Genomic DNA, 23,317 nt, shown 5'->3' with positions numbered 1-23,317 from the left:
TATCTCACCTGGAAGGTGGTCCGTCTCCTGGCTCTGGCTTCGGCCAGACGGGTGTCAGAACTTGGGGCTCTCTCTTGTCGACCTCGTTACCTGGTGTTTCATGCTGATAGGGCCGAGCTCCGTACTCGCATGTCTTTTCTACCAAAGGTGGTGTCCGATTTTCACATCAATCAGCCACTTGTGGTTCCGGCCCCCTCTGTGGACTTTCCCGATTCAAGATCGTTGGACGTTGTCAGGGCGCTCAAGATCTATGTGGATAGGACTTCGGCTATTCGGAAGTCGGACTCCTTATTTGTTCTATACGATGCTGCCCGCCATGGTTGGCCGGCTTCTAAGCGGACTTTGTTCCGATGGATTCGGCTGACCATCAGACAGGCTTATTTGGCGGCTTCGCGAGAGCCTCCGTCTTCAATTTCGGCGCACTACGCGCTCTGTGGGGCCCTCGTTGGCGGCTGCCCGCCGGGTCTCCATGTCTACTTTATGTTGTGCGGCTACTTGGTCGGGCCGACATACGTTTGTCAAATTTACAGGTTTGACACTTTTGCGTTCTCCGCATCGCAGTTTGGCCGAGCGGTTTTACAGGACTCTCAGCGCTCTCCCTCCCGTCTTGGGAGCTCTGGGACGTCCCCATTGTAACTGCGCTCCAGTGTCCCCTAATGGATGAAGGAGAAATCAGGATTTTGGTACTTACCGATAAATCCCTTTCTCTGATTCCACAGTGGTCACTGGGCGCCCACCCAGCGCTGTTTCCTCCTTTTTCACTTAATGGTTTGCAGGTCACTATGTGACTGCTTGTTTTGTTCAGGTTTACCTTTTTTTTTTTTTCTGCTAGGCTTCGTGTTATCCTGGTTTACATGGTTTCGTTAACCTCCTCTACTTTAACGTTTGTCTATTCCAGCTCTCCTCAGGCACAGTTTTACATAGACGGTCTTGGAGGGGGAACATAGTAGGGGAGGAGCTAGCCAGAGTGTTAGTTTTAAAGTGCCAGTTACTGCCTACTATATCCCCATTGTAACTGCGCTCCAGTGTCCCCTGTGGAATCTGAGAAAGGGATTTATTGGTAAGTACCAAAATCCTGATTTCTTTTTCATCCACTAGGGGTCACTGGAGTACTCTTGGGATATGGACGGCTTCCACAGGAAGAAGGCACTGAATAAATTAATTTTGAAACTACACTTCCCCTCCATATCCCTGAGTACCTCAGTGTTTTTACTGTGCTCGACACAGTTAGAAGGCTTGTGGAGTTTGTCCACATTTCATTGGAATTTTTTCTCAGTTTTTCTTTTTTCAACGATTTACCACATCCCTTCCCCCCTTCCAATAGGCGTGGGTCCGGGATAGTGAAGGCTGCTTTAGCAGCTGTGGGTGTCGTACCTCTCTAAAAAAGAGCTCCCTCACTACCACGTGCAGGACTAAAACCTGCAGTAAAGGCTGGACGGAACTTACAGAGAAGCCCCGTCATAGCCCTCACCACAGGGTCCAGGTATGTTGAACGGGGCGGTCAGCTCACGCTGCCGCCCCACTGTGTCACAATGATGTTCCCTGCACACAGAAATGTCAGGGTCACTGGATAAAAGCTCATGATTCAACTCTTATTGATAAAGAGAATACAGCAGAGCTGCATATGTATTACAATAGGCTATGAAGTCTTTGTTAAAACAGGATACAAGTTATATGTGCAGGTTTGAGTGCAACATAAGATGTTTATTAAATCTGCCTACATAATTATAAGTCGGCACTTTGTGTTATACTGTGAGCATGGGGACATATTAACCATGCTTCCTGTTGTTTTTCCTGTTGTATTTCCAGAATTTCCTGTGTTACATCTCTCCTCCATTGAAGGCGCAGGGGTGTTAAGGGGAATTTGGGATCAGGCATATTGCTGGCGTGCACTGCACTTGGCCAGATATATATTTATAGAGACACCTTAGTGCTATTTACTGAGTCGCGCAAGTTGTCTGTCTTTGTATTTTTTGTATTGTCTGTCTGCATAATGCGTAAGACACAAGCAATTACTAATAAGCAGTTTCCCTGCCATGTCTAAAACATGGATATACACTCACTTCTCTTACTATTATTTATATCATAACTGTTTATAATGATATTATCCTAAAGTCTGCAAATCTGAATCATGGCTGTGGCAGCCAAATACTGGCTTTGTTCACTGTTGTAAAGTAAAATATGTTATAACAATTGGTCAGCACATGGTGCTTATAAAACAGTATCTGTGGAGCACTGCAAGCATTGTGAGTTCAGGTCTCACCTGCAGCAGCTTTGGCTTAATTCACTTGGCCACACCACACTGGATACGCCCAATCTCATCTGATTTTGGCAGCTAAGCAGTGTTGGGCCTGATTAGCCACCTGGGAGTACAAGGTGCTGTAGGTATTTTTTATTCTGCAACCACACCACACTGGATACGCCCAAACTCATCTGATTTTGGAAGCTAAGCAGTGTTGCATATTGTTTGCCATCTGGGGGAGACTGGTGATCCAACTAGATTGCATACTAATGCATGCTAGTTTAAACTGTTAAAAATAAAAAGATACATTCTGGTAGCTCAGTTTGGGCTTACACTATCAATATAAACCTACCATAGGTTTTACAGTCATGATAGCTCTCCAGAGCCCGCTCCCAAGAGCGCGCTCCCGGCGCCGGCCACTAGATAGGGCCCATTAACTAAGCTGTGGTTATGCAGCAGTCATCTCCGGTTTTAAGCCTGTGTGAGGTCGCATTTAGTTTCAGACTTCTAAAAATTATTATACCTCTGTATCAGGATGTATCTGGATATATGTATATGGGTATATAATATATATGTGTATGTATGCATATATGGAATATATATATATATATATATATATATATATATATATATATATATTTCTCTAAACGTCCTAGTGGATGCTGGGGACTCCGTCAGGACCATGGGGATTAGCGGCTCCGCAGGAGACAGGGCACAAAAATAAAGCTTTAGGATCAGGTGGTGTGCACTGGCTCCTCCCCCTATGACCCTCCTCCAAGCCTCAGTTAGGTTTTTGTGCCCGTCCGAGCAGGGTGCAATCTAGGTGGCTCTCTTAAGGAGCTGCTTAGAAAAAGTTTTAGGTTTTTTATTTTCAGTGAGTCCTGCTGGCAACAGGCTCACTGCATCGAGGGACTTAGGGGAGAGAAGTTCAACTCACCTGCGTGCAGGATGGATTGGCTTCTTAGGCTACTGGACACCATTAGCTCCAGAGGGAGTCGGAACACAGGTCTCACCCTGGGGTTCGTCCCGGAGCCGAGCCGCCGACCCCCCTTGCAGATGCTGAAGATTGAAGGTCCAGAAACCGGCGGCAGAAGGCTTTTCAGTCTTCATGAAGGTAGCGCACAGCACTGCAGCTGTGCGCCATTGTTGTCACACACTTCACACCATTAGGTCACGGAGGGTGCAGGGCGCTGCTGGGGGCGCCCTGGGCAGCAATGTATAATACTTTTTATGGCTAAAAAATACATCACATATAGCCCTTGAGGCTATATGGATGTATTTAACCCCTGCCAGATATCTCAAACTCCGGGAGAAAAGCCCGCCGGAATAGGGGGCGGGGCTTATTCTCCTCAGCACACAGCGCCATTTTCCTGCTCAACTCCGCTGTGAGGAAGGCTCCCAGGACTCTCCCCTGCACTGCACTACAGAAACAGGGTAAAACAGAGAGGGGGGGCACTTTTTTTGGCGATATTTTATATATTTAAGCTGCTATAAGGATACAACACTTATATAAGGTTGTTCCCATATATATTATAGCGCTTGGGTGTGTGCTGGCAAACTCTCCCTCTGTCTCCCCAAAGGGCTAGTGGGGTCCTGTCTTCAATAGAGCATTCCCTGTGTGTCTGCTGTGTGTCGGTACGTGTGTGTCGACATGTATGAGGACGATGTTGGTGTGGAGGCAGAGCAATTGCCGATAATGGTGATGTCACCCCCCAGGGAGTCGACACCGGAATGGATGGCTTTGTTTATGGAATTACGTGATAATGTCAGCACATTACAAAAATCAGTTGACGACATGAGACGGCCGAAAAACCAGTTGGTACCTGCCCAGGCGTCTCAGACACCGTCAGGGGCTGTAAAACGCCCTTTACCTCAGTCGGTCGACACAGACCCAGACACGGACACTGAATCTAGTGTCGACGGTGAAGAAACAAACGTATTTTCAAGTAGGGCCACACGTTATATGATCACGGCAATGAAGGAGGCTTTGCATATCTCTGATACTGCAAGTACCACAAAAAGGGGTATTATGTGGGGGGTGAAAAAACTACTTGTAGTTTTTCCTGAATCAGAGGAATTGAATGATGTATGTGATGAAGCGTGGGTTAACCCAGATAGAAAAGTGCTAATTTCAAAAAAGTTATTGGCATTATACCCTTTCCCGCCAGAGGTTAGGGCGCGCTGGGAAACACCCCCTAAGGTGGATAAGGCGCTCACACGCTTATCAAAACAAGTGGCGTTACCGTCTCCTGATACGGCCGCCCTCAAGGATCCAGCTGATAGGAGGCTGGAAACTACCCTAAAAAGTATATACACACATACTGGTGTTATACTGCGACCAGCCATCGCCTCAGCCTGGATGTGCAGTGCTGGGGTGATCTGGTCGGATTCCCTGACTGAAAATATTGATACCCTGGATAGGGACAGTATTTTACAGACTTTAGAGCAATTAAAGGATGCTTTTCTTTATATGCGAGATGCTCAGAGGGATATTTGCACTCTGGCATCGAGAGTAAGTGCGATGTCCATATCTGCCAGAAGAAGTTTATGGACACGACAGTGGTCAGGTGATGCGGATTCCAAACGGCATATGGAAGTATTGCCGTATAAAGGGGAGGAATTATTTGGCGTCGGTCTATCGGATCTGGTGGCCACGGCAACGGCCGGGAAATCCACCTTTTTACCTCAGACCCCCTCCCAACAGAAAAAGACACCGTCTTTTCAGCCGCAGTCCTTTCGGTCCTATAAGAACAAGCGGGCAAAAGGACAGTCATATCTGCCCCGAGGCAGAGGAAAGGGTAAGAGAGGGCAGCAAGCAGCTCCTTCCCAGGAACAGAAGCCCTCCGCGGGTTCTGCAAAGCCCTCAGCATGACGCTGGGGCTTTACAAGCGGACTCAGAAACGGTGGGGGGTCGACTCAAGAATTTCAGCGCGCAGTGGGCTTGCTCACAGGTGGACCCCTGGATCCTGCAGATAATATCTCAGGGTTACAGGTTGGAATTCGAGAAGTCTCCCCCTCGCCGGTTCCTAAAGTCTGCTCTGCCAACGTCTCCCTCAGACAGGGCGACGGTATTGGAAGCCATTCACAAGCTGTATTCTCAGCAGGTGATAGTCAAGGTACCCCTCCTACAACAGGGAAAGGGGTATTATTCCACACTATTTGTGGTACCGAAGCCGGACAGCTCGGTAAGACCTATTCTAAATCTGAAATCTTTGAACCTGTACATACAAAAATTCAAGTTCAAGATGGAGTCACTCAGAGCAGTGATAGCGAATCTGGAAGAAGGGGACTTTATGGTGTCCCTGGACATCAAGGATGCTTACCTGCATGTCCCAATTTGCCCTTCACATCAAGGGTACCTCAGGTTCGTGGTGCAAAACTGTCATTATCAGTTTCAGACGCTGCCGTTTGGATTGTCCACGGCACCTCGGGTCTTTACCAAGGTAATGGCCGAAATGATGTTTCTTCTACGAAGAAAAGGCGTATTAATTATCCCTTACTTGGACGATCTCCTGATAAGGGCAAGGTCCAGAGAACAGCTGGAGGACGGAGTAGCACTAACCCAAGTAGTGCTGCAACAACACGGGTGGATTCTGAATTTCCCAAAATCTCAGTTGACCCCGACAACACGTCTGCTGTTCCTGGGAATGATTCTGGACACGGTTCAGAAAAAGGTGTTTCTTCCGGAGGAGAAAGCCAGGGAGTTATCCGAACTTGTCAGGAACCTCCTAAAACCAGGAAAAGTGTCTGTGCATCAATGCACAAGAGTCCTGGGAAAGATGGTGGCTTCTTACGAAGCAATCCCATTCGGCAGATTCCACACACGAACTTTTCAGTGGGATCTGCTGGACAAATGGTCCGGATCGCATCTGCAGATGCATCAGCGGATAACCTTATCGCCACGGACAAGGGTGTCTCTTCTGTGGTGGTTACAGAGTGCTCATCTGTTACAAGGCCGCAGATTCGGCATACAGGACTGGGTCCTGGTGACCACGGATGCCAGTCTGAGAGGCTGGGGAGCGGTCACACAGGGAATAAACTTCCAGGGAGTATGGTCAAGCCTGGAGATGTCTCTTCACATAAATATACTGGAGCTAAGAGCGATTTACAATGCTCTAAGCCTGGCAAAACCCCTGCTTCAGGGTCGGCCGGTGTTGATCCAGTCGGACAACATCACGGCAGTCGCCCACGTAAACACAGGGCGGCACAAGAAGCAGGAGAGCAATGGCAGAAGCTGCAAGGATTCTTCGCTGGGCCGAAGATCATGTGATAGCACTGTCAGCAGTGTTCATTCCGGGAGTGGACAACTGGGAAGCAGACTTCCTCAGCAGACACGATCTACACCCGGGAGAGTGGGGACTTCATCCAGAAGTCTTCCACATGATTGTGAACCGTTGGGAAAAACCAAAGGTGGATATGATGGCGTCTCGCCTCAACAAAAAACTGGATAGGTATTGCGCCAGGTCAAGAGACCCTCAGGCAATAGCTGTGGACGCTCTGGTAACACCGTGGGTGTTCCAGTCAGTGTATGTGTTTCCTCCTCTGCCTCTCATACCCAAAGTACTGAGAATTATACGGCAAAGAGGAGTAAGAACGATACTCGTGGCTCCGGATTGGCCAAGAAGAACTTGGTACCCGGAACTTCAGGAGATGCTCACGGAAAATCCGTGGCCTCTACCTCTAAGACGGGACCTGATTCAGCAGGGACCGTGTCTATTCCAAGACTTACCGCGGCTGCGTTTGACGGCGTGGCGGTTGAACGCCGAATTCTAAGGGAAAAAGGCATTCCGGAAGAGGTCATCCCTACACTGGTTAAAGCCAGGAAGGAGGTGACTGCACAACATTATCACCGCATTTGGAGAAAATATGTTGCGTGGTGCGAGGCCAGGAAGGCCCCCACGGAGGAATTTCAATTGGGTCGATTCCTACATTTCCTGCAAACAGGATTGTCTATGGGCCTCAAGTTGGGGTCCATTAAGGTTCAAATTTCAGCCCTGTCGATTTTCTTCCAGAAAGAATTGGCTTCAGTTCCTGAAGTCCAGACTTTTGTAAAAGGAGTACTACATATACAGCCCCCGATTGTGCCCCCAGTGGCTCCGTGGGACCTTAATGTAGTTTTGGATTTTCTCAAATCCCATTGGTTTGAGCCACTCAAATCGGCGGATTTGAAATATCTTACATGGAAAGTAACCATGCTACTGGCCCTGGCTTCAGCCAGGAGAGTGTCAGAATTGGCGGCTTTATCGTATAAAAGCCCATATCTGATTTTCCATTCGGACAGGGCAGAACTGCGGACGCGTCCTCATTTTCTGCCTAAGGTGGTGTCAGCGTTTCATCTGAACCAGCCTATTGTGGTGCCTGCGGCTACTAGCGATTTGGAGGATTCCAAGTTGCTGGACGTTGTCAGGGCATTGAAAATATATATTTCAAGGACGGCTGGAGTCTGAAAATCTGACTCGCTGTTTATACTGTATGCACCCAACAAGCTGGGTGCTCCTGCTTCTAAGCAGACGATTGCTCGTTGGATTTGTAGCACAATTCAACTTGCACATTCTGTGGCAGGCCTGCCACAGCCTAAATCTGTCAAGGCCCATTCCACAAGGAAGGTGGGCTCATCCTGGGCGGCTGCCCGAGGGGTCTCGGCATTACAACTCTGCTGAGCAGCTACGTGGTCGGGGGAGAACACGTTTGTAAAATTCTACAAATTTGATACCCTGGCTAAAGAGGACCTGGAGTTCTCTCATTCGGTGCTGCAGAGTCATCCGCACTCTCCCGCCCGTTTGGGAGCTTTGGTATAATCCCCATGGTCCTGACGGAGTCCCCAGCATCCACTAGGACGTTTAGAGAAAATAAGATTTTACTTACCGATAAATCTATTTCTCGTAGTCCGTAGTGGATGCTGGGCGCCCATCCCAAGTGCGGATTGTCTGCAATACTTGTACATAGTTATTGTTACAAAAAATCGGGTTGTTCTTGTTGTGAGCCGTCTGTTCAGAGGCTCCTACGTTGTCATACTGTTAACTGGGTTCAGATCACAAGTTGTACGGTGTGATTGGTGTGGCTGGTATGAGTCTTACCCGGGATTCAAAATCCTTCCTTATTGTGTACGCTCGTCCGGGCACAGTATCCTAACTGAGGCTTGGAGGAGGGTCATAGGGGGAGGAGCCAGTGCACACCACCTGATCCTAAAGCTTTATTTTTGTGCCCTGTCTCCTGCGGAGCCGCTAATCCCCATGGTCCTGATGGAGTCCCCAGCATCCACTACGGACTACGAGAAATAGATTTATCGGTAAGTAAAATCTTATTATATATATATTTATTAAGGTCTGAGTATGTGTGAATATACATTGTTGTATGTATATATATATATATATATATAACAACATGCAGGTCCGGCTCTCCCATTAGACAGTCCAATAGCGCTGGGTGCCTCCACAAGTATTAAGATAAACACAACTGATGGTGCGGCACTCCAAACGACGTAATAAAAGGACACTTACATATCTGTAGTGAAGACAACGTTTCAATGCTTCTACTTGTGCATTTTCATCAGGACCTGATGAAAATGCACAAGTAAAAGCATTGAAACGTTGTCTTCACTACAGATATGTAAGTGTCCTTTTATTACGTCGTTTGGAGTGCCGCACCATCAGTTGTGTTTATATATATATATATATATATATATATATATATATATATATATATAATATGCTGACATTAAAAATCTAGTTTTGCAGTAAGCAAGACTAATTGGTCAGCACACAGTGCTTATTAAACAGTATCTGTTGAGCACTGCAAACATGGTGAGTTCAGGCTCACCTGCAGCAGCTTTGCCTATTGTTTTTACAGGTGGCTCTGTAGCCAAGTGGTTAGGCTTTCCGGCCACAGTGAACATTGTGATTGCATGGACACTGGTTCAGATCCTGGTTTAACAGGTGTTTAAAAAAACAAACAAAAAACATGGTAGTACACCATTTTTTAACGTTACTTCCTGGTTCTTTCCCGGAGGTTGCTGCCCTACAACACTTAGCCTCTGGAGGAGCGGGGGTGTTGTTAGGAGTTTAATTTATTGATTGTTTTTGTACAGCATGACTCTACAGGAAGATTCACTATTGCTAGTAACCACATGCACGGTAATGCAGGTTTATACACACGTTACTTCCGTGGTGTACTTACTGGTTGGGGTACATGATCACTAAGTCTAATGCATAGTCAAACAAGCAGCTTCGCTGCAAAGTCGGTCACACAGTGTGTCGGACAAATACGAATCTGGGCCAGTGGCGCAATGTATAACGCATCTGACTACGGATAACAAGATTGTAGGTTCGTCTCCTACCTGGCTCGTTTAAGTTGCCGTGATCGTATAGTGGTTAGTACTCTGCGTAAAAACTGCACGCACAGACAGACCCTTACCGGTCCTCTGTGGGGGGAATGCGGGGGCATGTACTGCCTGAAAAAAATTTTTTTTTTTACTGTTTCAGTTAGATTGTTGCGGTCGATTTGCCGCCAGCCGTCATAGCACCAGGCCAGTACGTCAGGTTCTCAGCGAAGGCTGAACAATTTTCAATGAGAGACAATTGCAATTATTGGGCGTTTAACTACCTATCGGAGTGTACCCTACACAGCAGTAGGGCAGTTGCTTCGCCCTTCTTTGGTAAGGGTTTGAGGTAACAAGGCTGTAGTGGCAGGACACTCCAGTTCCGGTTTGCCCTAAATAAAGACCACCTTACACTTCTTGCTGCCTACAGCTTCTTTGGACATTGGCAGTTGGTTATTGCGTTTTCAGCTTCGCTAGTGGCACATAACGTCCACTTTGGCTACGTTCCTAACAGGTGGAGTCGGATTCCAAACGAGATAGATCGCAGACCAAGTGGGGGGGGGGGGGGGGGATCTGATTTCCTACCATTGTCTACGAGAATTCCTGAATGATTCCGTCTCAACGATTTCAATACCTAGGTATGATTCTCGATACGGTAAATCAAAGAATTTACCTACCCGAACAGAAAGTACAGGTCATTCGTCATCTGGTACAATTAGTGCTCAAGCCACGCACGGTCTCGGCAGTGGTCGGGCTCGCATCTGCAGATTTACCGCAGGGTGAGGTTGGCTCCAAGGGCCAGAGTGTCTCTACTCTGGTGGCTCAAAGTACAGAATCTAACCGCAGGGAAACGGTTCGGCGCCTGGAATTGGATAATTCTCACGGCGGACGCGAGTCTCAGAGGTTGGGGAGCTGTAGTTCAAAATTATCAGCTCCAGAGTCTCTGGGCAGGTCACGAAAGATTGCTGTCTATAAATGTCCTGGAACTCCGGGCAATTCACAATGCGCTACGACAAGCAGTGCACAGGCTCAGGCTGTTCAGGTGCAGTCAGACAATGCGACGGCGGTCGCATATATCAACAAACAAGGAGGAACGAAAAGCCGTATGGCAATGCGGGAAGTAGCTTGAATCCTCTATTGGGCCGAGTATCACCAAATGATATTGTCGGCAGTAGTCACTCCGGGAGTGGACAACTGGGAGGCGGATTATCTCAGCCGTCGGAATTTTCATCCAGGAGAATGGGCATTAAATCCAGAAGTGTTTCACATGCTGGTCCAGAAGTGGAGTTACCCGCAGGTGGACCTGATGGCATCCCGCCACAATCATCAAACGCCCCAGGTCGTGTCCAGAACGAGAGATCCAAAGGCAGTGGCGGTGGATGCTCTCACAATCACGTGGCCATACAGTCTCGTGTATCTGTTTCCACCGTTTCCGCTGCTCCCTCTGTGGCTAAAACGGATCAAAGAAGAGTCCGTCACAGTTATACTAGTGGCGCTTCTTTGGCCTCGGAGAGCTTGGTTCTCGGATCTCCGCGGTCTACTCGCAGTCGGTCTTTGGCCGCTCCCACTACGTTCGGACCTGTTACAGCAGGGTCCGTTCCTTGACCCCGATTTAGCGCGGCCGCGTTTGACGGGGTGGCTGTTGAGACAGCCCTCTTAAGAAGAGAGGGCATTCCAGAATCGGTTATACCAACCATGTTACGAGCTAGGAAGCCGGTTACGGCAGCTCATTATTACAGAATTTGGTGTGCTTATGTAGGTTGGTGTGAAGCTCGGAAGTTTCCGACATCATCTTTTAAGTTATTCCGTCTTTTGTTATTTCTACAGATGGGGCTAGATGGAGGTCTGAGTTTATCCACACTAAAAGTGCAGATATCGGCGTTGTCAATTTATTGTCATAGTAGATTGGTCCTATTGCCGTCGGTTCACACCTTTTATGCAGGGTGTCCTCAGAGTTCAGCCTCCATTCACTCCACCTACTGCGCCATGGGACTTGAATCTGGTTTTTAGATTTCTTACAGTCTTTTTATTTTTGAACCCTTACAACAAGTGGATATTAAATTTCTCACTTGGGAAAAATTTTTTCGTTTAGCCTTAACGTCAGCAAGGCATGTTTCAGATTTGGGTGCTCTGTCATGCAAGCCACCGTATTTAGTGTTTCATGATGACAGAGCGGAACTTCGGACGATTTCCGCTTTTCTACCAAAGGTAGTGTCATCTTTTCACATCAATCAACCAATAGTAGTTCCTGTGTTAACAGGAGTCTCTGGTAGGTTGGATGTGGTACGCGCATTACGCATTTATGTATCCCGAACGTCGACAGTTCGTAAGACGGATACGTTGTTTGCTCTCTATGATGCTGCCAAGATGGGTTGGCCAGCTTCTAGGCAGACCTTATCCAGTTGGATTAAACTGACCATACGTCAGGCTTACCTTCATGCTAGGTTACAGCCGCCTACATCAGTAACAGCTCATTCCACACGTGCTGTGGGAACGTCATGAGCAGCGAGTCGTGGAACTTCTACGACACAGCTTTGCCGGGCCGGCTACATGGTCTTCGGTGCACACGTTTGTGCGCTTCTACAAGTTTGATACGTTTGCGGCATCCGCATCTAGCTTTGGCCGCCTAGTGTTGCAGGTGCCAAACAGCTCTCCCGCCCACGGGGGGAAGCTTTGGTACGTCCCAAGAGTACTCCAGTGACCCCTAGTGGATGAAAAAGAAAATAGGATTTTGGTACTTACCAGGTAAATCCTTTTCTTTGAATCCATAGGGGGCACTGGACGCCCACCCAGAGCAGTTTACCTGGTTTCGGGTAGGTTCAGTAGATCTTATGGTAACACATTTTCACCGACTGGTTCAGATTAACAAGTTCTAATCGGTTATGGTGTCAACTGTTTAGTTGTCAGTAATGTTGTGTCAACTTTATTGTCCGTTATGTTATATGTAATTCTCCATTGTCAACCTCTCTATCGCTCCTGTTCGGCTCAGTAAAAAACACTGAGGTACTCAGGGATATGGAGGGGAGGTGTAGTTTCAAAATTAATTTATTCAGTGCCTTCTTCCTGTGGAAGCCGTCCATATCCCAAGAGTACTCCAGTGCCCCCTATGGATTCAAAGAAAAGGATTTACCTGGTAAGTACCAAAATCCTATTTTTTGGCCAGGGTGCTCACCACTAAGGAGGGCACAGTTTAATTTTGGACATAATGCATTGCTGGAACATGGACTATAGGGAACTGCATATAATATAAACCCATTAGTATTTAATTCTGTATTTCATAATATGGCACACAATAGTTCTCCCACCAATGCATAATCTGCCCCACAATAATGCCCAACTTCTATAATATGCCACACAGTACAGAACCTCTGACACATTTACACCATCGTGTATGGAGATTGACAAAATTAAATTTAGCTCTGGAGGAATTAGCAGTTCTACAATTTTTTTAGTGCTGCCTTCGTTCCTCAAAATAACTAAATTGCCAAAACAGGTTATTAAAATATAAATACTAGAATGTTAAATGAATTAAGAAATGTTAGCTCTATATATAGTGAACTCCAAAAACAGGCCAATATAAACACTTTCAATAAAAAACAAAAAAAAAAAACATTTTGCTATAAGTGTTTAAAAACACTCACACAGAGCTAGTTTCCTGTCCAGAACTTAACAGCAGCTTCAAGAGAGCTGATAGAAATGTATTAGCATACCCATTGTTGTGAAACTGATTGTTGTATGAACTATGCCAACAGGCACTTGTATTCTGGACAGGACAACATGAAAGGAATGACTGGTGATTGTATTCCTTGGTGGAGGAAAAGAAAACAAACTAATCTGCATTTTGTGATGTAAATGTCTGCTGCATGGTCCCCTCCACTTCCCACCAGTGTGACTTGTTGGCACTGCAGATGAGAGCCCCAACGGTGCACTGTCCTGGGTGTCCCATGAGTATGGTAGAGAATTGCTGGAATTCCGTGGTAGAAATGCCCTTGGAACACGAATGGTAGTATAGGGGGAAACGGGCAAACTCAGTCCCCTGTCTGTCCCCCACCTCCACTGACTGCGCTTCTCGCCACCTTCATTGACTGTTTTTGTCTGGAGGCCAGCAGGGTGCATTTCTCGGGTGGGAAAAAAAAAACACACGTAGGGAGCAACACACAGCTTAAAAAGGTTAGCGTGAACATAATTCATTCATATTGGGCACTTACCCATTAGAGCTGTAAATTTCAATTCCATACTGCACATTCACACATTCTAAAGTCTAGAGTCTCAAAAGCAAGTTAATTTGCCAGTATGTTTGTTGACACTGGAAGTAAACGTGAGCACCCAGATTCACAAAAATGGGGTGTATATACAAACTGACCAGGAAGCACCAATAGACTGCTTACGGTCATTTGGTCGACATGAGTTTTTTCACTTTTCTAACTTTTTGTCATACTTTACGTTCCACGTGGAGTACGATTGGGAATAGTAACCTGTGCCGAGCGCAGCGCGAGCCATGCGAGGAGACACTGCACTAATTCGGGTTCCATGTCACTTTACAAAGAAAATGACACACAAAAAAAGTTAACCCCCCCCAAACCCTCATGTCGACCTTTTTCCCCCCTTCATGTCGACCAGTAGTGGTCGACCTAATGAACCATACCCCAATAGACACTGCTGATTGATGTGACATAACCAACATGGCATTTTTAACTTGCATCTGTTATTATAAATTGACATTTTGTTTGTTTTCTATTGTAGAGCAAACCTGTTAAGGAGAAAGAGAATCTGGCAGGTCAGCAGCCTACAAAAAAGAAAACAAAGTGGGTAGCCCTCTCTCTTAAAAGGGAAGAGGAGGAAGAAGAAAGGAGATTGGAGCCTGAGAATCAAGTCTTTGGTATGAGAATGAACATGAGAGCTGTGAGATATGTATTAGTAATGCAGCCTAATAGTGTTATTGATGGTAACAAAAGTCCAAGAATTTTTTTTTTTTTCGGGGTCCATGGTTTGCACAGGGAATACCTTGGTATGGCTGTTGGAGATCAGGACTGGCACCGAATAACAAAGCTTGTGAGCCTCCCCTCATACCCTGCCTCCATGCTCAAGCTCCTCAGTTTTTTTTTTTTTTTTTAAGTGCCAGCAGGAGCTGGTAACACTGAACAGGGGCTGCACACTGTAGCGCAAGCTTTTATATATTTTTTTTCAAGATTTTTTTTTTTTTCTCTGAGCAATTGGCGCCTGGCAGTCCAGAGGACGCCAGCGCTGATGTTCCAACACCTCCCACCGGGCCATGACACCACAACTGGGTAGGTGATTGCGGCAGGACCCCGGGCTATCACATTAGCAGAGGCACAGGGGCACCCAGGACTGCAAACGGATGACACTGGGGGAGACGGGTAAGGCGGGTTCCCGCTCGCTGCACTTGCGTATCGCGCAGTCCTTTAGGCTGACGGCGCTGATGTGCTCCTGGACTATGAAGTGCTCCTGCGGCTGCACTAGGCCTGACGTACACAGGCGCTGGGGACCCTTGCTGGCAAGGGGAAACTGGTGGTGGAAATCGGCATAGGTGAGGTCAGCACTTTCCCAGCGGCCCCTCCCCCAGCCCAGGGCGCCATTCCACTGCGGTCTTCCCACGCTAGGCTGCTCCTCCCTCATTCTCCTTTAAAAATAGATGCTGTGCAGTCATATCTGAGCTCTGCAGGTCTCCAGGAGCAGTGGGCTGATTATCCCTGTATACCTCTCCACGTAGCAGGTTATACTAGCGCTGCAGCCTCCTCCACAGGGCTGTGTAGTTATCAGTGCCCATTGCAGTTAAATTGAATACTCCGCATTGTATGTGACTTACGCTAGTGCTGGTGCTTGGTTTTCACTCTCTTTCAATGTACAATATCATTGCTTTCCCTGTACCTTTTTTCTCTCTCAGTAATTCTTGAATACCGGTTTGTATTGGATTGAATTTGCCACATTTTACTATATATTTGTTACAGCTGAAGGATCTTCTTTCCAAGGAGCAAAAAATACAAATTTTGTGCTGCGCTCAATCCTGGTGATTGTAATGTGCTTACCCCTCAATTTGTTATCACTAATTGTCTGTATGGTTTTAGGTACAATATAACCTACACAGGAAGGTGATATATGAGACAATAGCTTTTATAGTTGACCAGTGTAATTTATAAAGTATAGTATATACCAGATCGTGGATGAAATAATTATGTGGCAACTGTATTTTTTAAAGTGCTAAGCTCCGTTTATTTAGGAAATTTAGTCCAGTATTGTCCATATCATTTCTCAATGTCACCCTTTCTTAATGCGGCGTCCCGCATGCAAGTTTCACCAGATTCTACTTGGTACAGTCTTTTGAGTACTCAATTGCTTCTGCAGTATTACTGTAAAAGGTACTTGAGTCTTCACGGTGTGGAGCACTCAATGTTCATTCATATGGTACACAGACACAGTGGTTTCCTCCGGACTGGCTTCCTCCTCTCACCCTGGCTGTCCGTGGTGCGTCCTGCTTCGGACGTTCCCCGTGTGCCAGTCGGTTCGATTGAGCAGCCTGTCTGAGGCAAGGGAGTCCGGGGGGCGCTCTACGGAGCTGCTCACCAGGCTAACCCCGCCTCATACGGACACTCACCTGTTGTCTTTTCCCGATGATGACCCGAGTTCCGACACCGACTTCTTCCTCCGTTCCTCGTCCTGCGGTTGCTTAGTTACGAGCGCGCTCTCTGAATGTCCGGGTCACGTGACCAGTTCTTTCATGGATCGTCTCGTCCCCTCTGCTCCGTGCGGCGATGATAAATGAAATGTGGATAATAAAATCAGTGGTGCCTCCAACGCGTTTCAGCCTCTGTCAGGCCTTCCTCTGGGAGAATGGTGTATTCAATTAGTGAATTGTTCTGATTTTTAAAGGGTGAATGGGATGTTTTTTCCGGTCATGTGGTCTTCATATGCTGCTCCTATTGGTCTAGACTCCTTTCTATTTAGTGTATAGGATAACCTGATTGATCTGATGGTTCTAAAGGGTCCTGATTAAATATTTATCCCTTTATCTAAAAGTCTGATTTCCCTTTAAATTGATAAATAAGAATTGCTGATGTTGATGGATGTAAATAGTTTATGCACAAATGCCAAATATGGATTAAATGTTAGGGAATCCTATCTTGAAAGTGACAGATATGTTCATTTCTCTATCGTCCTAAGTGGATGCTGGGGTTCCTGAAAGGACCATGGGGAATAGCGGCTCCGCAGGAGACAGGGCACAAAAAAGTAAAGCTTTACTAGGTCAGGTGGTGTGCACTGGCTCCTCCCCCTATGACCCTCCTCCAGACTCCAGTTAGATTTTGTGCCCGAACGAGAAGGGTGCAATCTAGGTGGCTCTCCTAAAGAGCTGCTTAGAGAAAGTTTAGTTTAGGTTTTTTTCTTTACAGTGAGTCCTGCTGGCAACAGGATCACTGCAACGTGGGACTTAGGGGGAAAGTAGTAAACTCACCTGCATGCAGAGTGGATTTGCTGCTTGGCTACTGGACACCATTAGCTCCAGAGGGATCGAACACAGGCCCAGCCGTGGAGTCCGGTCCCGGAGCCGCGCCGCCGACCCCCTTGCAGATGCTGAAGCGTGAAGAGGTCCGGAAACCGGCGGCTGAAGACTCCTCAGTCTTCATAAGGTAGCGCACAGCACTGCAGCTGTGCGCCATTTTCCTCTCAGCACACTTCACTGGGCAGTCACTGAGGGTGCAGAGCGCTGGGGGGGGGCGCTCTGAGAGGCAAATATAAACCTTATACAAGGCTAAAAATACCTCACATATAGCCCATAGGGGCTATATGGAGATATTTAACCCCTGCCTGACTGGAAAAATAGCGGGAGAAGAACCCGCCGAAAAAGGGGCGGGGCCTATCTCCTCAGCACACGGCGCCATTTTCTGTCACAGCTCCGCTGGTCAGAACGGCTCCCAGGTCTCTCCCCTGCACTGCACTACAGAAACAGGGTAAAACAGAGAGGGGGGGCACATTAATGGCTATATATATATATATTAAAGCAGCTATAAGGGAGCACTTAATATAAGGATATCCCTTGTATATATAGCGCTTTGTGGTGTGTGCTGGCAGACTCTCCCTCTGTCTCCCCAAAAGGGCTAGTGGGTCCTGTCTTCATTAGAGCATTCCCTGTGAGTTTGCGGTGTGTGTCGGTACGTGGTGTCGACATGTATGAGGACGATATTGGTGTGGAGGCGGAGCAATTGCCAAATATGCAGATGTCACCCCCCAGGGGGTCGACACCAGAATGGATGCCTTTATTTGTGGAATTACGTGATGGAGAAGGGGACTTTATGGTATCCTTGGACATCAAGGATGCGTATCTACACGTTCCGATTTACCCCGCACACCAGGGGTACCTCAGGTTCATTGTTCAAAACTGTCACTATCAGTTTCAGACGCTGCCGTTCGGATTGTCCACGGCGCCTCGGGTCTTTACCAAGGTAATGGCCGAGATGATGATTCTTCTTCGAAGAAAAGGCGTATTAGTTATCCCATACTTGGACGATCTCCTAATAAGGGCAAGGTCCAGAGAACAGCTGGAGACAGCTTTAGCACTATCTCAAGAGGTGCTAAGACAACACGGGTGGATTCTGAATATTCCAAAATCCCATTTAATCCCGACAACTCGTCTGCTGTTCCTAGGAATGATTCTGGACACGGTTCAGAAAAAGGTTTTCCTTCCAGAGGAAAAAGCCAAGGAGTTATCCGATCTGGTCAGGAACCTCCTAAAACCAGGAAAAGTGTCAGTACATCAATGCACAAGAGTCCTGGGAAAAATGGTGGCTTCTTACGAAGCAATTCCATTCGGCAGATTCCATGCAAGAATATTCCAAAGGGATCTGTTGGACAAATGGTCAGGGTCGCATCTGCAGATGCACCTGCGAATAACCCTGTCACCAAAGACAAGGGTGTCACTTCTGTGGTGGTTGCAGAAGGCTCACCTATTAGAAGGCCGCAGATTCGGCATTCAGGATTGGATCCTGGTGACCACGGACGCCAGCCTGAGAGGCTGGGGAGCAGTCACACAAGGAAGAAACTTCCAGGGAGTATGGACGAGTCTGGAAAAGTCTCTTCACATAAACATTCTGGAACTAAGAGCAATCTACAATGCTCTAAGCCAGGCGGAACTTCTCCTGCAAGGAAAGCCGGTGTTGATTCAGTCGGACAACATCACGGCGGTCGCCCATGTAAACAGGCAGGGCGGCACAAGAAGCAGGAGTGCAATGGCAGAAGCTGCCAAGATTCTTCGCTGGGCGGAGAATCACGTGATAGCACTGTCAGCAGTGTTCATCCCGGGCGTGGACAACTGGGAAGCAGACTTCCTCAGCAGACACGATCTTCATCCGGGAGAGTGGGGTCTACATCCAGAAGTCTTCAACATGTTAATAGACCGTTGGGAAAGACCAATTGTAGACATGATGGCGTCTCGCCTCAACAAGAAACTGGACAAATATTGCGCCAGGTCAAGAGATCCACAGGCAATAGCTGTGGACGCACTGGTAACTCCTTGGGTGTACCAGTCAGTGTATGTGTTTCCTCCTCTGCCGCTCATACCAAAGGTATTGAAGATCATACGGCAAAGAAGAGTAAGAACAATACTAGTGGTTCCGGATTGGCCGAGAAGGACTTGGTATCCGGAACTTCAAGAGATGCTCACGGACGAACCGTGGCCTCTACCTCTGAGAAGGGACCTGCTACAGCAGGGTCCCTGTCTTTTTCAAGACTTACCGCGGCTGCGTTTGACGGCATGGCGGTTGAACGCCAGATCCTAAAAGGGAAAGGCATTCCAGAAGAAGTCATTCCTACCTTGATTAAGGCACGGAAGGAAGTCACCGTGAAACATTATCACCGCATTTGGCGAAAATATGTAGCGTGGTGCGAGGATCGGAGGGTTCCGACGGAGGAATTCCAACTGGGTCGTTTCCTACATTTCCTGCAATCAGGATTATCTATGGGTCTCAAATTGGGATCCATTAAGGTTCAAATTTCGGCCCTGTCAATATTCTTCCAAAAAGAATTGGCCTCTGTCCCTGAGGTCCAGACTTTTGTCAAGGGAGTACTGCATATACAGCCTCCTGTGGTGCCTCCGGTGGCACCGTGGGATCTAAATGTAGTTTTAGATTTCCTCAAATCCCATTGGTTTGAACCATTGAAAAAGGTGGATTTGAAATATCTCACATTGAAAGTGACTATGTTACTAGCCCTGGCCTCTGCCAGGAGAGTATCTGAATTGGCGGCTTTATCTTATAAAAGTCCTTATCTAATCTTCCATTCGGATAGGGCAGAACTGCGGACTCGTCCGCATTTTCTCCCTAAAGTGGTATCAGCATTTCATCTGAACCAACCTATTGTGGTGCCTGCGGCCACTAGCGACTTGGAGGACTCCAAGTTGTTGGACGTTGTCAGAGCCTTAAAAATATACATTGCAAGGACGGCTGGAGTCAGAAAATCTGACTCGCTGTTTATATTGTATGCACCCAACAAGTTGGGCGCACCTGCTTCTAAGCAGTCGATTGCTCGTTGGATTTGTAACACAATTCAACTTGCACATTCTGTGGCAGGCCTGCCACAGCCTAAAACTGTAAAAGCCCACTCCACAAGGAAGGTGGGCTCATCTTGGGCGGCTGCCCGAGGGGTCTCGGCATTACAACTCTGCCGAGCAGCTACGTGGTCGGGGGAGAACACGTTTGTAAAATTTTACAAATTTGATACCCTGGCAAAGGAGGACCTGGAGTTCTCTCATTCGGTGCTGCAGAGTCATCCGCACTCTCCCGCCCGTTTGGGAGCTTTGGTATAATCCCCATGGTCCTTTCAGGAACCCCAGCATCCACTTAGGACGATAGAGAAAATAAGAATTTACTTACCGATAATTCTATTTCTCGGAGTCCGTAGTGGATGCTGGGCGCCCATCCCAAGTGCGGATTATCTGCAATACTTGTACATAGTTATTGTTAACTAATTCGGGTTATTGTTAAGGAGCCATCTTTAAGAGGCCCTTTCTGTTGTCATACTGTTAACTGGGTTTAGATCACAAGTTGTACGGTGTGATTGGTGTGGCTGGTATGAGTCTTACCCGGGATTCAAAATGCCTCCCTTATTGTGTATGCTCGTCCGGGCACAGTACCTAACTGGAGTCTGGAGGAGGGTCATAGGGGGAGGAGCCAGTGCACACCACCTGACCTAGTAAAGCTTTACTTTTTTGTGCCCTGTCTCCTGCGGAGCCGCTATTCCCCATGGTCCTTTCAGGAACCCCAGCATCCACTACGGACTCCGAGAAATAGAATTATCGGTAAGTAAATTCTTATTTTTTTATAAATAACTGATTTCACTTCATTATCTTTATTTAGTCCAAAAGGGGCCAGTGTCTTCATTTCATACATCCACCTTAGTTCTATTTTATTGATTTTTTTCAATAAAGTCACCTCCCCTCCAGTTAGGGTGAACCTCCTGTATCCCTATGAATTTTAATGATTTCGAGTTACTCTCATGGTGATCTTTAAAGTGTTTTGATAAATTGTGTTCCTCCAGTCCCCTTTTGATATTACGAATATGTTCACTAATTCTGGTTTTCAATGGGCGCGTGGTTCGTCCTATGTATTGTTTTTTGCATCCACATTCTAATATGTAAATAACCCCTTTGCTATTGCATGTCAGTCTGTCCTTGATATTATATACTTTGTGTGTTGGTGGAACTGAAGCTGTTTACTGGTTTGGTGCTCTGCGGTCCTCCATTTCTGCATCCCAAACAGGTCCCACAATAGTAGAAACCTGTTCTGGGTTTGGATTGATTGATGTGTGTTTGTATCAATGTAGTTGGTTGTAGATGACTATGTACCAGTTTCTTCTTTAGATCTGGTGCTTTTCTAAAGATGACTTTTGGTTTTGTGTCGTTCAGAATTTCATCCTCCATGAGAAGTGGCCAGTGTTTCTTGAGTATGTGCTGTATAGATTTGGCTTGTTGTGTGTATTCCGTGATGAATATAACTTCCTCCAAATGTTTTTTGTCTTTCTTATCTCTATACTCGAGTAACTGTCTTCTATCTATTTCCCCCACCTGTTGGTATGCCTGTTGTATACTGTCCTCCTTATACTTTCTTTCTCTGAATTCTGTAATTAATTCTTCTCCTTGAATTGTATAATCTGATTTCTTAGAACAATTTCTCCTGAGTCTGGTAAATTGTCCTTCTGGAATTGACTCTAACCAACTGGGATGGTGTCCGCTTGTTGATAAGATGTAGCAAAGGGGTTATTTACATATTAGAATGTGGATGCAAAAAACAATACATAGGACGAACCACGCGCCCATTGAAAACCAGAATTAGTGAACATATTCGTAATATCAAAAGGGGACTGGAGGAACACAATTTATCAAAACACTTTAAAGATCACCATGAGAGTAACTCGAAATCATTAAAATTCATAGGGATACAGGAGGTTCACCCTAACTGGAGGGGAGGTGACTTTATTGAAAAAATCAATAAAATAGAACTAAGGTGGATGTATGAAATGAAGACACTGGCCCCTTTTGGACTAAATAAAGATAATGAAGTGAAATCAGTTATTTGTAAAAAATGAACATATCTGTCACTTTCAAGATAGGATTCCCTAACATTTAATCCATATTTGGCATTTGTGCATAACCTATTTACATCTATCAACATCAGCAATTCTTATTTATCAATTTAAAGGGAAATCAGACTTTTAGATAAAGGGATAAATATTTAATCAGGACCCTTTAGAACCATCAGATCAATCAGGTTATCCTATACACTAAATAGAAAGGAGTCTAGACCAATAGGAGCAGCATATGAAGACCACATGACCGGAAAAAACATCCCATTCACCCTTTAAAAATCAGAACAATTCACTAATTGAATACACCATTCTCCCAGAGGAAGGCCTGACAGAGGCTGAAACGCGTTGGAGGCACCACTGATTTTATTATCCACATTTCATTTATCATCGCCGCACGGAGCAGAGGGGACGAGACGATCCATGAAAGAACTGGTCACGTGACCCGGACATTCAGAGAGCGCGCTCGTAACTAAGCAACCGCAGGACGAGGAACGGAGGAAGAAGTCGGTGTCGGAACTTGGGTCATCATCTGGAAAAGACAACAGGTGAGTGTCCGTATGAGGCGGGGTTAGCCTGGTGAGCAGCTCCGTAGAGCGCCCCCCGGACTCCCTTGCCTCAGACAGGCTGCTCAATCGAACCGACTGGCGCATGGGGAACGTCCGAAGCAGGACGCACCACGGACAGCCAGGGTGAGAGGAGGAAGCCAGTCCGGAGGAAACCACTGTGTCTGTGTACCATATGAATGAACATTGAGTGCTCCACACCGTGAAGACTCAAGTACCTTTTACAGTAATACTGCAGAAGCAATTGAGTACTCAAAAGACTGTACCAAGTAGAATCTGGTGAAACTTGCATGCGGGACGCCGCATTAAGAAAGGGTGACATTGAGAAATGATATGGACAATACTGGACTAAATTTCCTAAATAAACGGAGCTTAGCACTTTAAAAAATACAGTTGCCACATAATAATTTCATCCATGATCTGGTATATACTATACTTTATAAATTACACTGGTCAACTATAAAAGCTATTGTCTCATATATCACCTTCCTGTGTAGGTTATATTGTACCTAAAACCATACAGACAATTAGTGATAACAAATTGAGGGGTAAGCACATTACAATCACCAGGATTGAGCGCAGCACAAATTTGTATTTTTTGTT

At 46.5% G+C, this 23,317-nt stretch overlaps 1 protein-coding gene across 1 annotated transcript in view; it reads left to right on the top strand.

Moving 5' to 3' along the window:
• The window catches only part of LOC135008417 (gametocyte-specific factor 1-like), a 525,710-nt gene that overhangs the window by 119,473 nt on the left and 382,920 nt on the right, over positions 1-23,317 (top strand). Inside the window, exon 3 of the mRNA XM_063952201.1 lies at positions 14,304-14,439. Coding sequence (XP_063808271.1) covers positions 14,304-14,439 — 136 coding nt within the window. The remainder of the gene's footprint in view (positions 1-14,303; positions 14,440-23,317) is intronic.

Source organism: Pseudophryne corroboree, chromosome 2 (genome assembly GCF_028390025.1).
Source record: "Pseudophryne corroboree isolate aPseCor3 chromosome 2, aPseCor3.hap2, whole genome shotgun sequence".
Taxonomy (NCBI): Eukaryota; Metazoa; Chordata; class Amphibia; order Anura; family Myobatrachidae; genus Pseudophryne; species Pseudophryne corroboree.
This window is presented reverse-complemented; position numbering and strand designations above follow the sequence as displayed.